Here is a 25,476-nt window from a genome sequence, read left to right on the forward strand (position 1 = left end):
GTAGTTATGGACATAATATTTTTAAATTAGTCTCCAATAATCAGAGTAAGACATCTTAATCTAAATGTAATTTGTCTATATTTATTATCATATAGAGGAATTTATTGTTAATTTTTTTTTCACGAACTAATATATTTCAAGTATAAATTTTTAAGGATTTATTTGTCATTTTATTACTCTAAATTAGAATAATATTATATTTATTAAATGTATAATTGTTGTATATACAATATATTATAAAGTAATTTTTTTTCGATAATACTAGGGAGACAAAAAAATAGCTAGAACTTGTCTTATTTAGTATTTATTAATCATTTTAACAATCAATAAATACTAAATAAGGTAAGTTATAGATGTTTTGGCTAATTATTTTTTGTTATCAAATATTTCTCTTTTTTCTCTATATTGATTAGTTTAATTAATATGGTAATGCTAGGGAGACAAAAAAAACAGTCAGAACTTGTCTTATTTAGTATTCATTAATTGTCGTAACAATTAATGAATGTTAAATAAAGTTAAGGCTGTTTTTGACTAATTTTCTTTAGTTACCAAATATTTTTTTAGTTCAATAATACTATTTTTACATAAAAAATCAATTATAAAATTAATTATTATATATTTGTGTAATATCCTCATTACCAGAATGTCACGCTTCCGGCTGTGCCACTCTGATAGAATGAAATATTACGACTACTTTATATACTAAATATTAAAATAAGAGCCTGTGACTCGTCACTGTATCGCTGATTTCTTTGAAAACAGGAAATAAATACTTTATAGAAAAGAAAATACAAGCAGGCATATATTCATATACAAGACTTCTTATATAATATCTTATAATATAATATACATATAAAACATACAACTCCTATCCCTCTTAAAAACTTGTAATAACAAAGATGAGGGAAGAAAATAATCTAATTAATACAACAACATATAAACCAATCGCAGTATAACTCTTCATAATGCTTCATCCGGTTCCTGAAAAATTTAAAGCTGTAGGGGAGTGAGAACTTAACCACACAGTCTCACCACGGAGTTTCAAAGTTGTCATAAGAAGATATTTAATAAGAAAACTGTTTTCAAGCTCAGTGATTATCATTGCCTTATGAATCTTTTAAAAACCAATAGGTAATCGTTCAAAACCTTTCCAAAGAAACAATGTTTAATCTTTTAGAAATCCGAAACTTTTCCTTTCTTATAAGAAAAACCCAATCAGAAACCAACCACGCAATTAAACAACACAATCATTAATTCAGCACCAAAGTTCATTCTCAAATGTAGCACGCCAGGACAAACACAGGCAAGACAAACAAGGAAACCACAGGTTTAGGTAGTAGTTACAACAAATAGTTGAAGTAGCAGTTAAAAACAGTTTAGCAATTAGGCAAACCAAAACAAGTTCAAACCCAAGCAAAGCATACAAATGCATATGATGCATGCCTGTCCTATGGCTGATGAGGCTCATCTATCGGTTATTCAGCCAACCCGATAAGTCTGAAAATACTTAGACTGTCCCCCGACGTGCATCCCCAATAGTCTATGCATAGCTTTTTCTCAAATAATCAATATTGTTCAATGGGAGTTACATTCCCGGGAATTTATATAGTACCCGGTCACACTTACGTCGTAGGGTCAACAGAGTATCGAGTTTTCAACCTGGTACACGTGGTGGCAAGCCATGGTATTTTATCCAGAGAATCTCATATCTCAGATAATTCAAATTCATAAGCCATATGAGTAATTCAAAGTTCATATCTCAACATTCTCAATCGATATCTCAACATTCTCAACATCATAATCATTCATCAATCCAAATCTCATTTCCAAATTCATTCAAAAACCTTATTTTAAAGAAAATCCTCGTCATCCTTCTTTCCATTCCGTCCATTAACAATCCCAATTCAAAACATAATTCTTTCTGTGATAAATAAATCAATCTTAAAACATATAATGTTTAAAAACAAATCTTTTTAATTAATTACTTCAAATAAAACTTCCAATTTTATAAAACTTCGGCAGCATCTCCTCTAAAACTCAGACACTGCCACCCTTTTTGGGTCTCATCCAAACATTTCTCAAACCTTTTCTCAACCATTTCTAAATCTCAAACATTTTCCAGAGTTGAACCAGTTCCAATATCAAATTAATTTCAAATCAAACCAATTCCAACCAAATCAATCAGCTCAAATATTAAATTCTTTATAAAATCATACCAACTCAAAATCAAACCGTTCCCAAAATTAATTTATTTTTATATCTCAAATTATTTTCAAAATCGGTTCATTTATATTACCAAATAAATTCCAAAACCAAGAAAATCCACCTTTCATAATAATCAAGTAAATAACATTTCAAACCGATTTTTATCAATAACCATACACCACTCACGCAATCAAGCACCCAATAATCTAGTCCAACAAATCATCACATCCACAAGACAAATATAATCACAGAAGTATATCTTTTTGCATCAATATCTATTTATCACAACTCTGTAATGTAAAAGATTTTAAGAAAAACCCTACCTCGATGTTGCAATTGCATAATTTCTAACACAACAGCCCGACTTAGCCTAAACTCACAATAGCAGTGGCGATTCCAACACAACCGAGATGATGGCAGCATCATCAACTCCGATTACTCTCGCAGCAACATCGAACTTGATGGAATCAAATGCAAAAATAACTCTGAAAATTCAAGGCAACACCGAAACTAAAATAGAATTAAAATCATAACAAACAAATAAATGAGACCAAGGCAGTTCAGAGTATAAAAGTGAAACAGAGTTAGGAGAAAGGCTAGACCTAGAGTAGTGACACTGAACTTGAATTGGGGCAAGTCAACAGCAACGATTCTTAAAGAGCGTTAACCATCACAGCCCAGAGCTTCAGCGACTTAATCCTAAAACATCAACGCCTTAAAGTTCTCAATCAACGAATAGCAGGACAGTAGCAGTGTTAAACAGAAACATAGGTTTTCCTTATTCAGAATAGAAAAAGACTAAAACAAAATGGAGGCAGAGTAAGGATTGAAGAGTTACATATTCAGAAATAGCAGAATTGGATTGAAACTGAAAAAGGGCAGTGCTGATTCGAAGACAAGAACAGAGGAGGCTGTGGTGGATCCTTCTAGTGGCAGCTTGGACGGCGGCAGAGAAACTCGTGGTGACCGTATAACCAACAGACACAGGCTTGGAAGGCGGTTTCTGGCGCCAGCAATGGCGGCGAGGAGCTCCGACAACGCAGCTGCTGCGTGGGCAGAACGACGGCAAGCCCAGCAACGCGGCGGCGACGGCAGCTCCGCGACAATTTCCCTTGCGCGCGACCTCTGTTCGCGACTCCAACAGCGGCGGATCTGAAGATGATAACACGCGGTGGTTGCAGCAGTGTTCAAGCTTCAGCGACGGCGTGGATGGATTCCTCGACGGCCATGGTTTCCCCTCCGCGAAACTGACAGTGTGAACGGCGGTGACACATGGCACAATGGCGACGCAAGACAGAGCAGAGCGCGGTGGCGCAGTTGGACGAGTTCGGCGATGACGCGGCTTAACGGCGGGGTTTCCCTCCAAGGTTCGGCAAGGACGCGACGGGGCGGCGACGCCCAGCAGTGCCGGCGCGTCTCCTTCCCGTCTTCTCTTCTTCCCTGTCGCAGCCCTCTCTCTCCCTCCTTTATCCCTTCTGTTCCTTCGTTCCCCCTCTCTTTACTTTCCTTTCCTTCTTTCTTTAGTTTTTGCCAAAGCTAATAAGTGTTGGTGCTGTTAGGAGGGAATGGCGGTGGGAAAAAAAGGTGAGCGATGGTGAGGCGGTGAAAATTAGGGTTTGTGGGATTTAATTTAGGAATTAAGATTTAATTTGGGACAAAAATAAAATTAGAAATTTTGGGTAAATTGAAATTTAATAAATTTTAATAAAATTAGAGTATATTGTATAAAATTCTTATTATTTTACATTTGCTAAACTTTATAATTTAAATATAGAAAATAATTTGATAATTATAAAATTAGATAAAATCTTAAATTACTTTAAACTCAATTAATCAAAATTTACTTTAATTTATCTTTAATAAAATAATTTTTGAAGTTAAGATACTTAATAAATAAATAAATCAAAATTAATTCTTAATAAAAATTTTTTATAATTTCTGGATCTTACAATTTGAATATAAATATTTTATTATTTAATTTATTTTTAATTTATATTTTATATTTTATACAAATGATTGTTTAGTAAATAATTTTTTTTACATGTAGTATAGTTGAAATTAATTTATCATCACAAAATAATCTTTCCTGTTAAGTGATTGTCAAATAATATAAAATCAAAATTTTACGCTGCATAAAAAAAATGATAAAATCTGTCATTAAGTGATTAAACTCCCAACAATTTCAAGTATATATCTTGGTATTTGACCAATTCATGACGTTGAAAGTGAAAATAGGTTAAAAGATAGATGGAGTTTATTTACAATCTATTTAAAGCAATCAAACAAAAAATTTAGTTAATATGTATCTTAAGATACATGATAAATTTATTATTAGGAAAAAGTTTTAAATATTTTTATTTAATAAAAACAAAATAAATATATTAAAAATTTAAATTTTTTGTATTTTAATAAAAACTTTTCACTAATAACAATTTTATTATGTGTCTTTAATACATATGTTAGTCAAATCCAAAAAAAAAAAAAATGAAGTAGGCGAGTAGCTGATTACCTGTTAAGCATTCTTGCATGGATGACCACGGTTACCGGCGGCAGTTCAAAAATCTAGGGCGCCCACCACCACACATAGCCGCCAAGTTAGTAAAAAACCACAATTGTGATTTCGTAGGGTTTCGTGGGATCCACTCACCATAAAATAACAGTTTGATTGTTCTTTTGTTTATCATTATTTTATCAACTTTTAATTAATTTTTTATATTTTTAATTAAATTTTTATATTATTTTTAATTTTATAATTAAATTTTTTTATGTCAAAAAAATAAATAAAATAAAATATATTTTTTAAATATATAATCAAATATCTAATTAAATTTTTAATAGTAGATATTTTTAATTTTATAAAAAAATATTTCATTTGCTCTATATTTTTTTATACTGATAAAAATTTAACTAAAACTAATATAAAAATTTAATTAATATATATATATTTAATTATAAGAATAATTAAATTTAAAATAATTATACCAACATTCAATCACGTGCAACTACCCTCACGAATTCACGCGCCATTATCCGCGTGTAGGAAATGTTTTACGAGGCAGAACTATTATAAATACCGTATACTAATACTATACGTTACCGTATACGGGTATTACTATACAGTACTTTTACGCCCACTTGTTAAAGAAAAAAAGAAAAAAGAAAAAAGAAAAGGTGAAAACGATAGAACTATGATTCTGGCACCGCCCATATGGCCCACCTAACGTGGCACATCTCAAATTTCCATTTCTTGCACACTGCTGCACAGTTTTTAAGACTAGGATCCAATTTACTCATAATAATTTTGCTGTACTTTTTTTTTTGGGAGGGTAATGGAATAAAAATTAGTGGTCAATAATTAGCATCAAGTTTAGGTGATATTTGCATGGTTAGGAAGTTCGAGATTATATAACAAGGTAACAAGGAAAATAGTATATGCCCCACAATGAATGGGCATATTAATCCATACAAATTCCCTTATACAAGAGACAAATAATGCATAAATAAACAATAATGTTTTTTGGTTCAACTTGAGCTAACATTACTCATCATATATATATGAAACATTTTGTTTGTTATTTTAGTACGGGTGGACATTATTATATATTATGTAAGCTTTATTTCAATAATAAAACATTATTTATAAATATAAATATTTAATCTAGGTAAATGAGAGTTATGCAATTTATTCCTAGAATTAGTACATTCTTCGTCTCTTCCTAATTTAAAATCAAGTTTACTATGCATGTTGTGAATTTGTAAATTTGTGTAGCATTCATCACTTGAAAATTCAAAAAGTTAGTTATTCAAACAATAATATTTCACAGTTCAGTTTAATATATATTTTAAAAATAAAAAATATTATAAAATACTAAAATTAATTATTAAATGAGTCATTATATATTATATATTAATTAATTTATTTTTAATATATATTTTATATTTTAAAATATATTTTATATAAATAACTGATTTAATAACTAATTTTTTATTACACATAGCATGTTTGTACTGAAATAATATACTCTTATAAAAGTATAAAACTGAATGTCGTTTTTTTCATGACAAATTACATGCATGCATGGTCCTTAAATATGCAACAAGCAGCATTTATTAGATCTTGTCAATGCTGACTGTAAAGTTGAAAAATTAAAGGGTGTATGGTGCAGGCCTGTAATGTATGTCCTAAGATTTGTCAACAAATTAGTGTAATATATGCAGTGGTTAAGATGTCAACATTACATTCTAACATCAATATGCAACCATTATTGTAGTATTATTCTCTTTGTTTAACTTTTTCAATTTTAATTAACAGTTTAGCCGGCTTCAATGAAAATATTAAGGGAAAAGGGGACAATTTGAAAATATATATGTCTAGTCCAAAAACTTTTATGATTATATATAGTTATCGTGATATTATTTTTTAAAAGTTTAAGTTTGATAAAAAATTATAAATAGTTATTGTTATAAAATTATTTATTTCAAAGTTTAAATTGATAGAAAAAAATATAAATAATTATATTTTTAATATTTTTTGTCAAATAAAAATTTCTTTTGGATTAGCTTGAATTTTTGTATATTATAAGTTTTTTTTTTGTTTTATTTGTCTTAAACTACTTTTTCGCTTTTGGAGCTTACGAAAAATCAAACTTTAAACGTTTTGGACATTCAATTCTAATACTATGTTATGAAACTATTTAATCAAAAGCTTAACTTGATATAGAGAGGTAATATGAATTATTATTACTCTAACAATTATATCTATAATACGGAGAAAGTTTAGGGACCAGCAATTTTTGTGTTTTGTGGACAGCACTTAACCATCAAAAGGAAAGTGAGTGATTTTCTATCATTAGATGTAATCTCATACCATTAAAAGCACTATTGACGGCCAAATGATGGTTACAAAACACAAAAATTGCTGTCCCCTAGCACTCCTCCTATAATACGTCCTTTGTATAAGAGCCATTTTATAGTGTCATAAAACCACTCATTCCAAAAGTTTAAGCTGATAGTAAAAAGTAAAGCCTCTCTTGTTTGTTTGATTTTTGTATAAGCTTTTTTTTCTCTTTTTATTTGCCTTATGCTATTTTCTTATTTTTTGGAGTTCACCAAGAATCGAACTCTTAACTTTTCGAACATAGAACTCTAATAAAACTTTTGGAATGAGTGATTTTATAACATAGTATCAGAGCTTTATGTTCGAAAGGTCAAGAATTCGATCCTTTCAAAAAATAAAAAAAAATAGCAAATCAAACAAACCCAAAAGAGAGGCTCTTGTTTAAGGGAGAATGTTAGAGATATAACTATTAATATTACCTTCTTCTATCAGCTTAAACTTTTGGGATGAGTGGTTTCATAACATTTAGTTTGCATGAAATTTTTATATAGACTTTCTATTTTTTTTTTTTTGAATTCAATAAAAATCAACTCTAGATCTTTCTCATAAAAACATTCATACTATGTTATAATAGTATTTCTACTAAAAGACTTAAATAAATAAAAAAATATATATCAATAACTATATCTATAATACAAAAACTGTCTTCGTAATTACAAAGTTATTACATGGCAACAGATACTGCTTCTTAATATGTTGAATATTTGAATATACATAATCGTAATTTACATGTTTTATTGTTGGCCTATGAACATTATTTGCACCAAATTAAAAAATAAAAAATAAGAATATGTATGCATGCATGTCCATTATAAATAAATGAATAGTACAAAATTTTTACTGACTTTTTGATTTCCGCTACTGACTTCTGTCCAAATATCTAGAACTGCCTTTGTTAGGTTTGAATATCGTCAGAATTTGAATATGCATGCATGATATAAATAACTTATTTAGAATTAATTAAAATTATACACAAATCCTAGTAATATATTAGGTGGTTATTATTGGTTTAGGGTCTAGAGAAGTTTTCCTTAAATAATTAGTATTAAAGAATTCAGGAAAAAAAAAAAAACCATATTCTTAAGTGGTAAGTGGTTTTTATAAATAATTAGTTTATGAACTTGTAAATTCTTTACATTGAATATATTAATATAAGTAACCTTAAAATTTTATAAGAAAGTTGCTACTTTAACCCACAAAATTCACTGTAGCTATATTCAGTTATATAAATTCAGGTAAAATTATATTAACGTAAGATGCCTTTTCGGAAAGGGAAAGTATGAGGAACCAATGGAATATTTATATAATGTATACAATGGAAGTTTAGAGAGTATTAGAGATATAATCATTAGTGTTACATTTTCCCATCAGTTGAAACTTTTAGGATGAGTGGTATCATGCATGGTATTAGATCGCTAGATTCAAAAGGTCAAGAGTTCGAACATTCTCCCTAGCGGGATCCGAAAAGGGAAAAATAACAGTTCATTATTGAATCACATTTTCATCATGATTCTGATCTAAATTTAGGAACTATATGCATGAAACTGCTTTGAGAAAGCAACTTATCGATAGAAGAAGCTAAGTGAGGGGCCTAGTTTGTTATTCTTTCTTCTTCTTCTTTTTTTTTTATTTTTTTTTATTTTAACTACGGGATGGAGTACTAGACATCATCATCTTTAAGAAGATATTATTATATATTATATATTCTAAACGACAATATTGATATATATTGTGAAATCCAATGAATAATTGAATATGCTAAGAATATTTTTTACACCCTTCAATGATATGATTGTAGTTTAATTTTTGTGTGAATTGCATTTTGAATAATCTATATTATTTTAAAATTCAATAGAATAAATATTAGATTTTATTTGAGTCAATGTAACAAAAATTTTAACGTGATAAACTTGGATAGCCCAAGTATAATTTATCCAAAAATATATATCTTGTAAAGAGATAATAACATATCGAAAATATTTGAAAGATAATAAAAAATCATATCAAAATAGTTTAAAATTATCTCATTTTGTATTATTTAATAATTATTGAAATAATTGTATAATATTATTAAATATAATAGATATATAATTATAATTAAATTTTACATGTATAAAATTATATATATATATTAACAATCTCTGTAAAATAGCGAATACCAAGAAATGCAAATGAAAAAATTATTACACTAATGTTGATTTCACTTATTTTCAAAGTTGAATCAATTTCAAAATACTTAACTCATATTTTTAAGTATATATTAACTATATTGCAATTAGATTATTATACTTATGGCCTCATATTAATTTTTATTATTATCTAAAATACCTTACTTCTAAATCACTCCTAACCGGCCATCTCTACTCAACTAATATTCAATTTATTTTATTAGTAGCTGAATAAGTTAGGTACAATATATAGCTAATTAATTAAGTTTTGCCTTATATTTTATTAGATCGTTTACAACAATTCGAACCAAAAAAAAAAAAAAATTGGAGAGATGACAAAGAAAATTGGAGAGATAACAAAGCAACTCTTAAAGATAATTAGTCATTTTTTTCAGCATTGTCATCAAGGACAACTAAAAACTCATGAGAGCCATTGTCAAGAACGAAGACAATAAATTAATCAAGAAAACAACATATGATCCAATAAAATAATTGATCTTAAATTTTTTTATATATAGGTGAGAAAAATTAAAATCCATATGTATTTTAATAATAAAGTGATTCTTTTTATTGTACACTAATGATAATATATGTTATATTTTCTGCTAATCGCATGATGCATTAAAAAAAGATGATCAAAAGAAAAATAGTGTAACAGATTTAAGATGCAATATAGTAAATAAATTATATCATTAAGCATAGAACTGCTGATATTCAAATTACACGAGTATGTTTTCGATTCAAGTAACACTCATAAATTTATTCTTATATATAAAAGAAAATAATATATGTTGTTGTCTTCAATTAGATATATATTTATGTCTATAAGCTAAGATTTTGAGATAATAAATATGAATAGCATATTTTTATTCATAATTTTGCACCATATAATCAAATATTTATGTAAAACTTTGTCTTAAAATTAAATTTGATAAAATAAAAATACTTAAAAATACAAAAAAACTAAATACTACACATCATAAAAAAAAAATCTCTTTAAGTGCTCCAACAGTCCAACGTACAATTTTTTTTCCTTTTTGATGTGCGTGCCAACGTACGGTACCACTGCTAATTTTTATGGAGTGAATAATTAAATTAATCTTGATAAAGTATTTTTAAAATTTGTTATTGAAATTTTTTTAATTAAATTAGTCTATTGAAAATTAAAAATTAATTATGTTTATTTTTTTGTTATTGTATTAATAATTTTAGTTAACTATTGATATTGTAAAACGTTAATTGACAACACAGATAAAAATTGATATGTATAGTTAGATATTAATCAAATTAAATATGTTTATAAAAATCTATTAATTTAGTCTTAAATTCTATCTCAATATGACTAAGCTAATAGATTTTTATAAACATATTTAATCAACATTTAATTGAATATATTAAATGTCATGTATCTTATCAGTTAACATTTTATATTATCAATCGTTGATGAAAACTGTTAATGAAATAACTAAAAAATAAATATATGGTTAATTTATAATTTTTATAAAACTAACTTAATTGATAAAATCTTTTAAAGATAAATATAAAAAATGTTTAATCTTTCAAAAATTAAGACTATTAACCCAATTTATATATGATTGAAGAGGTAATAAAAAGTGCAATAAAAAAAACCTCCAAATTAATTAAGAATAGGATTAGTATAAAATAGATTTTTAACATGCAATTTGATTTTTGTCTATTTTTACGAAAAATAATATAATTTAAAAAAAATATATAATCAATGCTATTATTATTTTAATATAATATAATTTTTTTTAATTCATTAAATATAATCAATGCTATTATTATTTATAATTTGAGAAGATTTTAACCTCTACAAAATTTCATACAGTAAAAAAGATTAATTACCATTACTATTATTATTTTTTTATTTTTATTATTATAATTTTTTTTTTATTATTTCTATTGTGTACTAATATATTTTATTATCATTATTATCTTGTTTACCACAGCTAACACCATTAATATTGCCATTTTCTTCTTATATCTCTCGTCTAACACTTTTTTTATCTCTTAAAAAAAAAATTTGTATTGTATTTATTTTTCTTCTTAGGACATATTATTTCTGACAATGCTTTTTCTTTGTCAGATCATCATAGCACAGGTATAGAGAATTTTCAAAAGAAAAAATCTATTAATAATTTGTGAAAATTAAAATTTCACATATTATAAATAAAATAATAAAAAATATTTGTTGTAATATTGTAACATTTTTATTAAATATTATTAAAATTTTATAAAAGTGTTAGTAAAATCTTTAGTAATACAAGATCTATTTAATATTTAATTAAAATATTATTAATAGAAATAGCTAATAACTTATTATGATTTAGTAATATTTTTAAATGTAAAAAAAATAAATATTTAGTACGGCCAAGTCATATTATCTTAAAATAATAATAGCAGGGGTTATATTACTTTTTTTTTGTTTAAATTGCGTTTGAAAGGTACCAGATCATAGAGGGTGATCTTGAAGAAGAATCAGAGAAAGAGATTGAAAGAGAGAGAGAATAGAAAGAGCAGAAAAAGTAGGGAAGAGAAGAGGTTTCATTGAATGAATAAGAGTTGTGTTGCAGAAAAACTGCATTGTAAGGTGATGAGGAGGATTATTTATAAGCAACCAAACTCAGTAGAGAATTGAGCAAGAAAGCTTCTAGCATCTTCTAGCAACTAACTGACTCACTAAAAAGGGGAGTAAGGGCTTAACAGAACTAACTGCTAACTGCCTAACAGAATTAACAGCAAGCACATGCCATCCTAACAGATTTGACAACAAGCACACAAGACACAATACTCATTCTAAACGTGCCTAATTCTAACTATGCCATGACTCCTATCATCATCTCTAGTTGTCCATCTTTGTTGATTGTGAAACACTTTGTTGGCTGCTAGACACCATAACTTCAAGCATCACCACTGCCTTCAGTTGTTGTTATCTGAACCAGTTGTGAACTAGTGATTTGCTGCTGATTGTGAACACTCAACTTGCCCCGAAAGTGAAAAAAGCTCTCAGAAGGTATTGCCTTTGTGAGGATATCCGCTACTTGAACTGAGCCTGGAATGTGATTGACCTGAATTGCCTTGCTGTTAACAAAGTCACGGACAAAATGTAAATCTATTTCAAAATGCTTGGACTTAGAGTGCAGAATGGGATTAGCAGCAAGTAGGACAGCACTCAAATTGTCACAGTATAGCATTGGTGCTTCTGGTAGAGGATGCAACAGCTCCTTCATCATAGTCTTTATCCAAGTCAGCTCTGCCACTGCTTCTGCCATGCTCCTGTACTCAGCTTCAGTGTTGGATCTAGCTACTACTGTCTGCTTCTTTGATGCCCAGGAGATGAGGTTTGTCCCAAGAAAAATACAATAGCCACTGGTGGATTTTCTATCATCTGGGATTCCAGCCCAGTCCGAATCACTATAAGCAGTTATTCCCAAGGAAGTTTCCCATTTTAGATGTAAGCCATAGCTGGATGTGCCACTGAGGTACCTTAGTACTCGTTTGACTAGCTTCCAATGAGACTCTAGAGGAGCTTTGACAAACTGTGACAGTTTATTGATACTATAGCATATTTCAGGCCTGGTTATTGTTAAGTATTGCAAGCTATCAATGATTGACCTGTACAGCTGTGGATCATTGAAGCTGGAACCTCCAAGGGCTGTGATCTTTACTGTGGTGGGCAAGGGAGTATGGCAGGGCGCACAGCCCACCATGTCAGCTTTCTTTAGAACTTCATGAATGTACTTTTGTTGAGTAAGTATCAGCCCTTCATCACAGGTTTTGTTTACCTGGATTCTAAGAAAATAGTGAAGATCTCACATGTCCTTCAAAGCAAACTTAACATTCAGCTTTGCTATAACCTCTTTCACAAGCTCTGTTGACTCTCCGGTTACTATGATGTCATCAACATACACAAGCACATAGGTTTTTAGTCCACTGAGATTCTGAGTGAAGACTGAGATATCAGACTTTGTAGCTTCAAAGCTAATCTCCCTTAAACCATTGGCCAACTTATGATACCACTCTCTTGGGGCTTGCTTCAACCCATAGAGAGCTTTGGTGAGCTTGCACACCAGTGAGGGATCTCCTTGCTCATAGCCAGGAGGCTGTTTCATGTATACTTCTTCTGCTAAGTCACCATGAAGAAAAGCATTGTTGACATCTAGCTGTTTAATTGTCTAGGACTTTGATAGAGCAATAGAGAGTATAAGTCTGATAGAAACCGGTTTTACTACAGGGCTATAGGTTTCAGTGAAATCAAAACCAGGTTTTTGAGCATACCCTTGAGCAACCAGCCTTGCTTTATGCTTTTGCAAGGAACCATCTGCATTGTACTTTAGTCTGAAAACCTACCTACTGCCAATTGCTTCTTTATTTGGTGGAAGCCTCATTAATTTCCATGTTCTATTCTTGATCAAGGCAGCATATTCTGCATCCATGGCTGCCTTCCATTCTAGAGACTTGAGGGCTTGTGTTACAATTCTTGGCTCAACATTGGCTAGGAAGACCTTTGGCTTGACTATGCCAGCCTTACCCCTGGTTATCATTGGGTGAGAATTGACTACTGTAGGAGGGTGGACAGGATTTGCATCCATAGGCATTGGTAATACAATCTCAATATCATTGATAGGAATTGGAGTTGGATTTGCGGAGCTTGCTGTTGGCAATTCAGTCCTAACTAGAGAATTAGTGGAAGGGGTGTCTATTGGTTGCTGAGGCACTATGGAGTTAATTTGAGAGGAGGTATGAATAGCAGGGTGTTGATTTAAAGCAGCTTCCCTTGGGGCTGATTCAAGTCTTAAGGTGGTCAGTCTTGGAATGGATGGGATTTATGGGACAGTAAGTGAGGTATTATTGCTGTGAGTGTGATCTGTTGCTTGCTGAAAGGGGAACTAATCCTCAAAAAACACTACATGAAGGGTGATAATGACTTTTCCATCTTGAGTGAGGCATTTATACCCTTTATGAGAGGTTCCATATCCAATGAAGGTGCAGGAAGAAGACCTGAAGTCCAGCTTATGCTTGTTGTAAGCTCTATGATGAGGGAAACACAAGCAGCCAAAAACCCTAAGCTGCTCATAGGAAGGTTTCTTGTTGAACAGTTTTTTCATAGGAGATAAGCCATTCAGAACTGGTGTTGGCAGCATGTTTATCAGCCTTGTAGCAGTAGTGAAGGCATCACCCCAAAATTTTGTAGGCATGGATGCACCTGCAAGTAAGGTAAGTCCCATTTCAACCACATGGTGATGTTTTCTCTCAGCAGCTCCATTCTGCTGATGTACATGGGGGCATGAGAACCTGCAAATAACTCCTGTGACCTGTAACAACTTAGATAAACTCATATACTCAGCAGCATTGTCACATTGTAACATCTTCAATTTCTTGTTTAATTGTAACTCAGCAGTTTGTTGGAAATAATTAAATACTGATTTTAATTGAGCTCTAGATTTGATTAGGTAAAGCCATGTGAATTTAGAGAAGGGATCAATGAAGTTGACAAAATACCAATGTCCATTATTATCTGCAATAGGGGCTGGTCTCCAAATATCAGAATGTACAAGTTCTAGAGGGTGTTTGTATATAGTTTGTGATAAAGTGAAAGGTAGATGATGAGATTTGCCAATACAACAGGCTGAACAATCTAATTTGGTTACAGGAAGGAAAATTTGACAAGTTTTTAGTACTTTTGACACAACACTATGGTTGGGATGTCCTAATCTAGCATGCCAAGTCAGCAGATCATCTTTGTTTCTTATTGATGCAGTGAAAGCTTCTGGTGAGCTTTGAAGAACTGGAAATTTGTAAAGGCCTTGGTGAACAATGCCTTGAAGTACTAACTGCTAAGTATCTTTTGTTTTTATGCAGCACCTATCATCATGGAATTCAAAAAAGACATGGTTGTCACAGCAGAATTGATATACACTTAATAAGTTCTTTGTAATCCCAGGCACACACAACAGTTTCTTGAGGTATAGTATTCTAAAGCTCAAATCAGATTTAATGCATTAATTACCAACAAAGGAGATTTGCAAACCTGTTCCATTACCAACTATGACTTGTTCATTTCCACAATACTCCTCATTCTCTAGCAGATTCTGCTCATTATGTGTCATGTGATGACTAGCTCCTGAATCAGGATACCAGCTTGGATCCTAGACTGTGGCAGGTGTTGCCAAGACATTGGAAAAATTGGCATGAGGCTGAGAAATCTGCTGAGAGACCTGGTTGCTATAACCTGATGAGTTGTTTCCATCTCTACTGTATCCTTAATGTCTATAGTCTCTTTCATAAAAATCTTCACTATACCTATGCCAGCAAGTTCTTGCTGTATGGCCTAACTTGTTGTAAAGTTGGCACTGAAGTCTGTCTCTTGTGTTTTGCATTCTTCCTCCTCTATTGAACTGACCTCTACCAGTTTGAAACTGTTCATTGTTTGACTGTTCCTGTGTCCAAGACTCTTGAGAAGATCTTCCTCCATTGAAGGCACCTCTGCCTCCTCTAGACATTCTTCCTCCTCTTCCTCGAAAGCTGCCTCTGAAGTTTCCTCTTCCAAATTGAGCAAAATTGGCTTGGACAAACGCCTCTGGCTTTCTGAATCTAGAAAGCATACTCTCATGTGCAAGCAATAATGCCTCTAGCTCAGCCACTGTTATGCTTTGAGCTCTTGCTAGTACAGAGGTATATACTGAAGAATACTCCTCAGTTAGGCCATGCAAGATTGCATTTACATGATCACTTTCATTGATTGACTTTCCAACAGAAACTAGTGCATCAATTGTACCTTTAATCGAAAGCACATAATCTGTCACTGATGCTCCGATCTGAAGTGTGCTGAGTTTGTGCTTCAGTTGCATTACCTTTGCCTTGATTTGAGAAGCGAAATGATCCTCCAATCTCTTCCACACCTGATGCATATAGATGCAACCAACCATTCTTGTAGTAAATGACTTGCTCATTGAGGCTAAGAGCCAGGATTTGAGTAACGCATCCTGCCTTTTTCACTGTTGATATTGTGGATTCAATACTACATCTTCATCATTTGTACCTAGATACTGTTAAGGAATTCTCTTTCCTGTGATATGAATCAGCATATCATTTCCTTCAATTGTTGAGAATGCTTGATCTTTCCACTGCAAGAAATTGTCTTCATCCAGCTTCATTGAAATCGGCGTTGCTGTGAATCCCTGAGCCATTGTGTGTGTGCTTTTGAATTCCTTGTTCTTGTGATTTGGATCTTGCGGAAGCTATGGCACCATATGCTCTGATACCATGAAAGGTACCAGATCATAGAGGGTGATCTTGAAGAAGAATCAGAGAAGAGATTGAAAGAGAGAGAGAACAGAGAGAGTAGAGAAGGTAGGAAAGAGAAGAAGTTTCATTGAATGAATAAGAGTTGTGTTGCATAAAAACTGCATTGTAAGGTGATGAGGAGGATTATTTATAAGCAACCAAACTCAGTAGTGAATTGAGTAAAGAAGCTTCCAGCATCTTCTAGCAACTAACTGACTCACTAAAAAGGGGAGTAAGAACTTAACAGAACTAACTGCTAACTGCCTAACAGAATTAACAACAAGCACATGCCATCCTAACAGATTTGACAGCAAACACACAAGGCACAATACTCATTCTAAACGTGCCTAATTCTAACTATGCCATGACTCCTATCAATATTGTCTTTGGTGTGAAAAGACATATAGATAGGATTAGATATTCGCTTTAAATATAACAAGTCGATCACATTAAATTTTGTTAACAAATGTAAATTAAAAATAAAATAATGAAGTTTACAATATATTAAACGCACAGAAGAATTATTTTATTTTTTTATTTATGGCTATTTTAAGAGTATTTCTTCTTGCTTGGACTCCCCTTTACAAAATCCTAATAAAATATATTATCTGAATTCTGAAATTAAAATTTTGACAGTAATGTTAATTAAAAGGTAAAAATTTACATGTATTTACTTTAATGTAAAGTTAATATAATTAAAAATGGTTAGATAATTTCATAGATTTAATAAATTATTATTTAATTATTATTAGTTATCTATAAAGTATGAACACTTTTTTATTTGTAGTATTTGTGTGTCAGACACATTTTGAATACAACGTTTGTTCGACATGTGTATTTTTTGTGTCCAATCATGTCTTATAAAAAATAAAAAAGTTCTTCTCCAAACACGTTTAAACATATCTAAATATCATCATTTGTCAGCGTGTCCAGCCTTATTCTTAATATATATTCTTAAAATGAGTTTAGAAATACGATATATTATTAAAATAAAAAATATTTTAAATACTTTATATAATTAAAAAAATTAAAAATTAATTTATATTTTAATATTAATAAAATATTAAAATATTATTATAATTTATTTAAAAAATATTTTATATTTTATATATATGCCGTGTCTTTATATCTTGTAAAAATTATAAATTCGCATATCCGTGTATTTTATATCGTATCGTGTCTCATGTCCGATGCATCATAGTTAATTATCAAGTTCATATAAATTTTTACCTAATTAAAATTGGTGACGTGGCGGCCCTTAAGTACCCTAGTCATATATACAAAATTAAAACACACACTCACAATCATCGCGTGATGCCTTATGCTTTGAAAATCAGCCGTATATGAATATGAATGTGAATACAATACAAGCTAGAGATGATGGAGGGGCCCATTATTATATGTTAATAAAACATTCCACCTATCCAATTCCAACATTATAAATATTTTAAGAATATTATAATTTGAATTAAAATTATATTATTCATTCTTTCTTCTCTTATTCTTACTCATCACTTAACTAGTTACTACTTCTACTACTACGTAGTGCATTGTTTAATTCTAATTTCTCTTTCCTATTCTGCACACCCTTGTTTTCATTCGAATTTTCTCTTCTTCCAAACCCATTTCTCTCTCTCTCTCACATGACAAAGCATTTATTCCATTTCGTATTGCACTCTCTCATCTTCTCATAGCAGCCTCTCTTTACTTTGTTTTTTCTTTCAGAGAGTTTCTCTCATTTTCTTTGCTTTTTGATCTTCTTGCATCATATTTTCATCACACCATATACAAGGAAGGAAATAACAAAAATTATGAAGGTATATGCATGATTCCCCACTTTCTTAGCTTCTTTTGATTTGATTCTCCTTTCTATCATCATTTTTCTAAAACGGATCATTCACTTTGCTTCATCAACTTTTATGCTTTTCTTATTAGCTTACTCTCTTTAATTAATTAATTACCTTTCTAATGGCTTTTACTTTTTTTCTTCCCCTTATATTCTTTTCCACAATTTTAATTTTTTTTTTTGTAAAGATTTTGTACATGCATGTGCCTAACATGAATTTTTCCTCAGATTCCAGATGGTTGTGGATATTTGATTCAACATCTGGGCTGGATTAGATTTTCTTTTTTATTTATTATTTATTTTCTTTTCAAATTTGTTAAATTTCTTTCTTTCTTAATTACATCAAAATTGACGGAGCTTTTTGGAGAACTTTAATTCTTTTTTTTTTTTTGTATGTTGATATTCTTTCACATGATAAATAAAGTTCATTCCTAATTAAGGATTTATTGAATCTGGGTTAAATTAATCACTCTATGTTCCCATTTTTTTTTTCTTTTCAGAAATTTGTACTGAAATTAGACTTGCCTGATGACAAGGCCAAGCAGAAGGCACTGAAAACAGTGTCAACACTTTCAGGTACCGAATCATTTTTTTTTTACCCTTATTAACTATATCAATGTTAGATCATAATTTTTCATATCTGAATGCTGATTTGAGGTTGCTGAAAATCAGGGGAATGCTAGAAAGTTCTAAGATCTAGTTTGAGGAGAGTGATAGGTGACCAATCAAATAATGATGAAACCTTAGAATCATGGACACGTCACATTTTACCAACATTTACATGGTCGTCAATTTAGTTTTTTTTTTTTTTTTAAAGAATATTCCATCCCTTGTCAAGAACAAAATTATTTTTAAAAAAATATTATGAAACCTTTTCTTTTAATTAGTACTTTTTCAAAACTAAAATTAATTATTATTATTATTTTTTAGATTGTGGTGTGTTTCTAGTTTCTACCATACCTTTGATGATTTAACTTGATTATTTTGTCTAGTCATATTTTTATTATGAGAGTGAATATTGTGACTCTCATTTTAATATAAATATACTTTATATTAAGAATAATATTTTCTACATTAGAAATAACAAAATAATACACTACCTTAATAAAGACATACTAATATTTGGATTATTATCTAATAATTGAGATATTAGTTAGCTTGTCAACATATCCTGACATCTTAGCTTGAGGTTAAAATATTAGTTGGCATTTCACAATTTTAATGTTTTTATTTTCTTGAGAGGCACAATAATTAATATTTTGAAATATATGAACGTGTTTTCCAAGGGATGTGGTTTGTTGTATCAACCACAAGCCATATTGTTGTATCATATTAATATGAAGATTAAGTAGAAGAATTTTATGGTGTCTCTTAATTATGAGTGTAACCTTTTCTGTCAGTAATTAATATTATGCATGAAATTTAAAAAATAATCTTGAACATTCTTGAATAATAAAAACTGCCCAACTTGATGACTTGCTACTTGCTAACGAATGTAATTTTAAATTCTAATAAAATAATGTTTGGGGTGTGATTAAACTTCTTTTTTTTTTCCCTCTTTGCCTTTTAACTTTTCGCTTTAAGTTGCAAGTACTAATTTATAGAGCAATATCTGGAGTTTAATTTGAATGAAAAAATTGAAGGTCAACTAAAAGTACCATAGTTAATTGGAATTTTGGCTCCAAAAGATGAAAGTGACATTTTAAGTGTAATTCCAAAATTTATATGTTATAACTTATAAGACAAAGAGGCATACATTATTAATTTTCATATCATTAGTTCGCTCTGCTTGGGTTAGCATCCTCCACATCTGAAGATTATACTATGACATGATGTATACCTTCTTAATTAATTATAAATTACTCTTGATGAAGTGCTGATCAAATTGCTTCATAATATTTCTCTTGTTTGATTGTATTAGGCCTCACATTTGAAATTAGTTTATCATTCATTCATTCATTATATTCGGATAAAGTAATAATAAAATTCAGTTATTCCGTCCAAAAAGGAAAAGGATGAAATAACATATTCTCCTTAATTAATAATTTAGCAATTTTCATTTGAATTTTATTTTCTAGTGCAAATGACTCCTAATTAACCATACATCATGATTCATGAACTTATGTAACCTTGTAGGAATTGATGCAATCTCAATGGACATGAAGGAGAAGAAATTAACAATAATAGGAACGGTTGATCCGGTGAGCGTGGTGAGCAAATTGCGCAAGTATTGGCCGACGGATATAATCTTAGTAGGGCCGGCAAAGGAGCCGGAGAAGAAAGAGGAGCCTAAGAAAGAGGAGGCAAAGAAGGAGGAGGAGAAGAAAGAAGAAGGAAAAGAGGAAGGCAAGAAAGAAGAGAAGAAGGAGGAGGCGAAGAAAGAAGGAGGCGAGGAGAAGAAAGAAGAGAAAAAGGAGGAGAAAAAGGACGAGGAAAAGAAAGAGGAGGAGAAAAAGAAAGAGGCAGCTCCAGCTCCGGCTCCGGCTCCGGCGCCGGACCCGGTCTTGGAGATGGTCAAGGCTTATAGGCAATACAATCCTCACATGACTACCTACTACTATGTTCAAAGCATGGAAGAGAACCCTAATGCTTGTGTCATTTGTTAAAATAACCAATGCAAGCATATATTTTTCTTTAAAAAGAAAAAGAAAAAGAGAGAATATATAAAATTGTCTCAACTTGTAATGGAATATGGATCAAAATCTCTTTTGATGAGGATGAAGCATGGGAGACCACAACCAAGAAGATAGAAACTCCTTTTGTATATATAATTTGGTAATGTCTCATGTTAGTTGTTTTGATTAGTAATATTGTGTAGAAAAGGAATAAAAATTTTGGGATATTTGTTTTTTGGCAAAATGAAATGAGCACAAATGTAATGTACAATTCATAAGATAACATATTTTTGCCTCAATAGTAGCATCAATGTATATATAAACCAATTATATCTCTATCTATTAGTATTAAATGAAAATTAAATCATTATGTGAAGAAGATTGAAAACAGTAACTAATATAAGAATGAAGCATATATGGTTTTGTGTAAATTGTGATGGTCAAAATGGTGGAGATGGGGGTGTGGGCAACCACATCCACCGCCATTTTTAAGCAATAAAGAAAGTGTTACTTTTAATTTTCTATTTTGTGGCAATGTCATGTCCTTTGTCATTTGTGGGACATTATGGCTGAAAAAAGCAAAGGTAGCCCCATCATGCACTGGATATATATGAGGGGTGGGACTCCTTTTCAGATCACACTGTTTTTACCCACACATTTTACATTCAATCATGTTATTTCACTTATTATTTGTACCAACTATAGAAAAATCATAAAAAATATTGTATTATAACAAATTTATTATTTTGTCATGTTACTCCTGTAGGGTATAGCTAGAAGTCTGTCAAAGAAAATGATTTTAGGTTGATTTTTAACCAATGTATGTTTTAGGTTGGAAAAAAATTTAATTATGGAGTCAATTTTTTTAATTAATATCTGCTAATTTTTAAAATTATTTTTTAATCTAAATATTAAACCTTAAAACATAAATTTTAAATTATAAATACTAAATTATAATCTTAAATTGTTCAAAAAAAAATTAAAAAATTTACAATAAAAAATAACTAATATTAACTAATTAAAACTTAATTCTTTATACTTATTCATTCTTTCTTTAAATATGCAAGGACTTCTTCCGATTTTAATTCGTAGATGATCGAAAATACGTACGAACGCTTTGACATTCTAAAAATAGTAGAAATATTATTTCTCTTTAGTAAATATGAAAAAATATAATTAATATAACATCAGTTAAATATTAGTTGATTTTCTTTTACATAATTTTGAATAAATCTTAAAAATAAAAACATTTTTTAACTAATCTATGCTATCATAGTTAACTTCTTAATGTGAACTAAATTAATCAAATATTTTCCACTATGGTGCATGTTATTAATTAACGGTGGCAAAGACAGAAAAAGATATGAGTGAAAAAGTGAAAACCAAGTGACTCACTCATGGGATTCTTTGGCCCCATTATATTGCAATTGGTTAATTCCTCATTTTTATTGTGTAGGTGTGTATGATTGATGTTTCATGGTCCACATGTATGTTGCAATGAAGTGTCATACATATCATCATCTTCATCATCATTGCTTTTTCATATATCATGCTTCCTCAGCTATGTATCTAGCCTCACACCATATTCTAGCTTTCTTGGCCAGCATTTAGCTAATGGAATTTTCTGCTCATAGAATCATAATGATAATAATAATAAGAGTAATTTGTTTGTTTTTCCAATTATTTTATTTTTTCAATGTGTGGTTCATGCCAATCTATCTAAGTAAAAAATGCTTTTTATGATGAGATCTATATATGAATATTATATTGTAATAGAATATTAGTTAGTGGTGTATAATTAAAGTAATGAGTCTCTAAATCCCAACCTCTTTTTGGTTTTTTCTAAAACTCAATAAAGACAGAATGACCAAAGCACCCACCCTAGCTTGCTTTTTTAGGTGGCAGGTCACCTTAGCTTTTTGTGTATTCTTGAATCCACATGGTGACAACTCTCTCACTGTTTTTTGTACTTCTATCTGTACAATACGAATTTAAAGCACATGCATGTGATTATTAAGTGTACTTAATGGTAATAAAAGAATAATCTGCAGATTCTGATTTATTAGTGTTTTCATTTGAAATTTATTTGGGTTGAGATTAGGGGTGTTTAAATTTAAATCGATTTAAATTAAATCGCTTATTCAATCTAATACAAATTGAAAATCGATTAAAATCGTATTAATTTGGATTTGATTGGACTCTATTTTTTGTAAATCGCTGGATCCGATTGTATTTTGGATTTACTTTTTATAATCGGTCCAATCAAGACCGCACAATGTGTTATAATATTATTATTTTATTATTATATCTATAATTATACACATGTTTAATTTGTTATACATTTTATATTATTCATGTATTATTATTATTTAATAAATATTTTATGTTCAAAATGTGATTTATTTATTTATTTTAATTAATCTATAATTTTATTTTTATTGTTATATTATTGTTGATTTTTTAAAATATTATTGAGATTTGTTATGTTATTGTTGGTTATTTAAATTTTGATGTTGAGACTTGTTATATATATATATATATATTAGTTTACAAAACTGCAAATCCAATTCAATCTAAACTGCTTGAAATTGGATCGGATCAGATAAAATTTTTTTAAAAAGAAATCATATAATCTAAATCACACTGCAAATAAAATTAATGTTCGAATTGAATAGATTTTTAACTTAAAACCGATGCAAATCGGACCGTGAATACTCCCAGTTAAGGTTACACATGTTCTTCCTTTTGAAGTATTTCATCATTATACAAAAGAAGATTTTGACCCACTTGTGATTTAACATTTTAACTTCCGTTGTTCTAAGAATGTATATTCAATTTGGTTTTCAATTTAATTGAGAAAAGAAAAAAAAATTATAGGAATAGTAATATACAACAGCCTATTTGGAATATATATTAAAGTAAGATTGATAATATTAGATAATTATGACTGGAATTGTGAATTGATTTGAGTTAGTGTTTGGAATACATACATTTATATTACTATATAAATCAAATTAATAATTTGGAATGCATATGAAACTAATAAATACTCCTAGATGTATATTGGTGTTGATTTTTTTTTTAGTTTTTGGGTCTGTTGATGTTGAGTTTTGTTAACCATAAAAGAAAAATTATTTATATACTTTATGAATTAAAAAAAAAAAAACCTCTTTTCTTTTCCTTAATGGTAGGGTGTCTTTTGTTTTTCCAAATTTAAGATGAAATCCATTAATAAGATTTATAAATCATATATTATATATTGATCCGATTCTGAATCTGATTTTCTTTTAGTTTATAGATTCTTATTCATCATTTTTTTTTAATTAGTGTACATAAAAATAGTTGGGAATTGAAGAAGTGGTTGTCAAAATGGCTTTTTCCATTATCAAGAAGCTTAAGGTTGCTAATTACAACGTTTAATAAATGAGTGTGCCCACTTCTTAGACTTGAGTGATAGAATGTTAGGAATTGACGGATTTTGACTTCTTATTCAACTATTATATCTTAATTATTATTAATACATGTACCGCCAAATTATTTATGATAAATATATTAATAAAAAATTAATATTAGTTTCTATTTATTTAATTAATAAAACTAACACACCTATTTAGATTAAATTGAAATATAGTAAAGAAGACACAAAATTATAAGAGCTGATGTGCTTTTGAAGCACACATTTGGTCCTCAAAATTAAATTAAAATACTCAAATTAGTATCTGAAATTAATTAGTCTGATTAAATAATTATTATATTTTCAAAGGATTACACATATATTAATTTAATTTAAAAAATATCAAATATTAATCAATTTAAAAAAATATAATAATAAATTAAAATACTCATTTATTTAATTAATTTGATTACTAGTCACAAAATTATTAAATTAGGTGTTATCATCTATGTAAAAGACTAATTTAACTTATATTTAATTTTTTTTAAGTTTAAAATTAAAATTCAATTAACACACAAATAAATAATAAGTAACCTGGTTTTGGAATTGACTAAAGGATTTGGTCGGTGAGTTGATGACTAATCTTTGTCGTCTGTACCACCCCATTAGCGTTAACAAATTACAAAAGTCAAGCAAAATTAAATTCAAACACATCCACATATATTTGTGGCACCAAATATCCGAAGCTTTTTTTTTTTTCTTCCCTTTTTCAACAACTCTAATAAGTGAATTAGGTTCTCAACAATGGACCGAAATTGAAACTCAAATTAAATTTATGTTTTTAATTAAATTCAACATATATAATATGTCATATTAATAAATTCTGACACAATTAGCAATAAAAGTGACGAAAATACTAATGTGATCAATTTAAAATTTTTGAAAAATAAATTTGATTAAAAAAATTTTTAAAAAATAATTTAAAAAATAAAATGATCTTTTAGCGACGAATTTAACTATTTATTCATATATATTAACTACTA

At 29.5% G+C, this 25,476-nt stretch overlaps 2 protein-coding genes across 2 annotated transcripts; one reads left to right on the top strand and one right to left on the bottom strand.

Moving 5' to 3' along the window:
- Positions 1–803: 803 nt before the first annotated feature.
- On the bottom strand, positions 804–4,725 carry LOC114925230 (uncharacterized). Its single transcript, XM_029292525.2, has 5 exons — positions 4,715–4,725; positions 3,044–3,701; positions 2,808–2,904; positions 2,529–2,690; positions 804–996 (listed from the first exon to the last, which is right to left on the bottom strand). The coding sequence occupies exons 1-3, from the start codon at positions 4,723–4,725 to the stop codon at positions 2,899–2,901; spliced, it is 675 nt and encodes a 224-aa protein (XP_029148358.1). The 3' UTR covers positions 804–996; positions 2,529–2,690; positions 2,808–2,898.
- Positions 4,726–17,952: 13,227 nt separating this feature from the next.
- LOC112744202 (heavy metal-associated isoprenylated plant protein 39) lies at positions 17,953–21,338 on the top strand. Its single transcript, XM_025793748.3, has 3 exons — positions 17,953–18,395; positions 18,925–19,000; positions 20,561–21,338. Exons 1-3 carry the CDS (start codon positions 18,390–18,392, stop codon positions 21,028–21,030), a joined length of 552 nt encoding a protein of 183 aa, XP_025649533.1. The 5' UTR covers positions 17,953–18,389; the 3' UTR covers positions 21,031–21,338.
- The last annotated feature ends 4,138 nt before the right edge of the window (positions 21,339–25,476 follow it).

Source organism: Arachis hypogaea, chromosome 14, assembly GCF_003086295.3.
Source record: "Arachis hypogaea cultivar Tifrunner chromosome 14, arahy.Tifrunner.gnm2.J5K5, whole genome shotgun sequence".
In the NCBI taxonomy this organism is placed as follows: domain Eukaryota; kingdom Viridiplantae; phylum Streptophyta; class Magnoliopsida; order Fabales; family Fabaceae; genus Arachis; species Arachis hypogaea.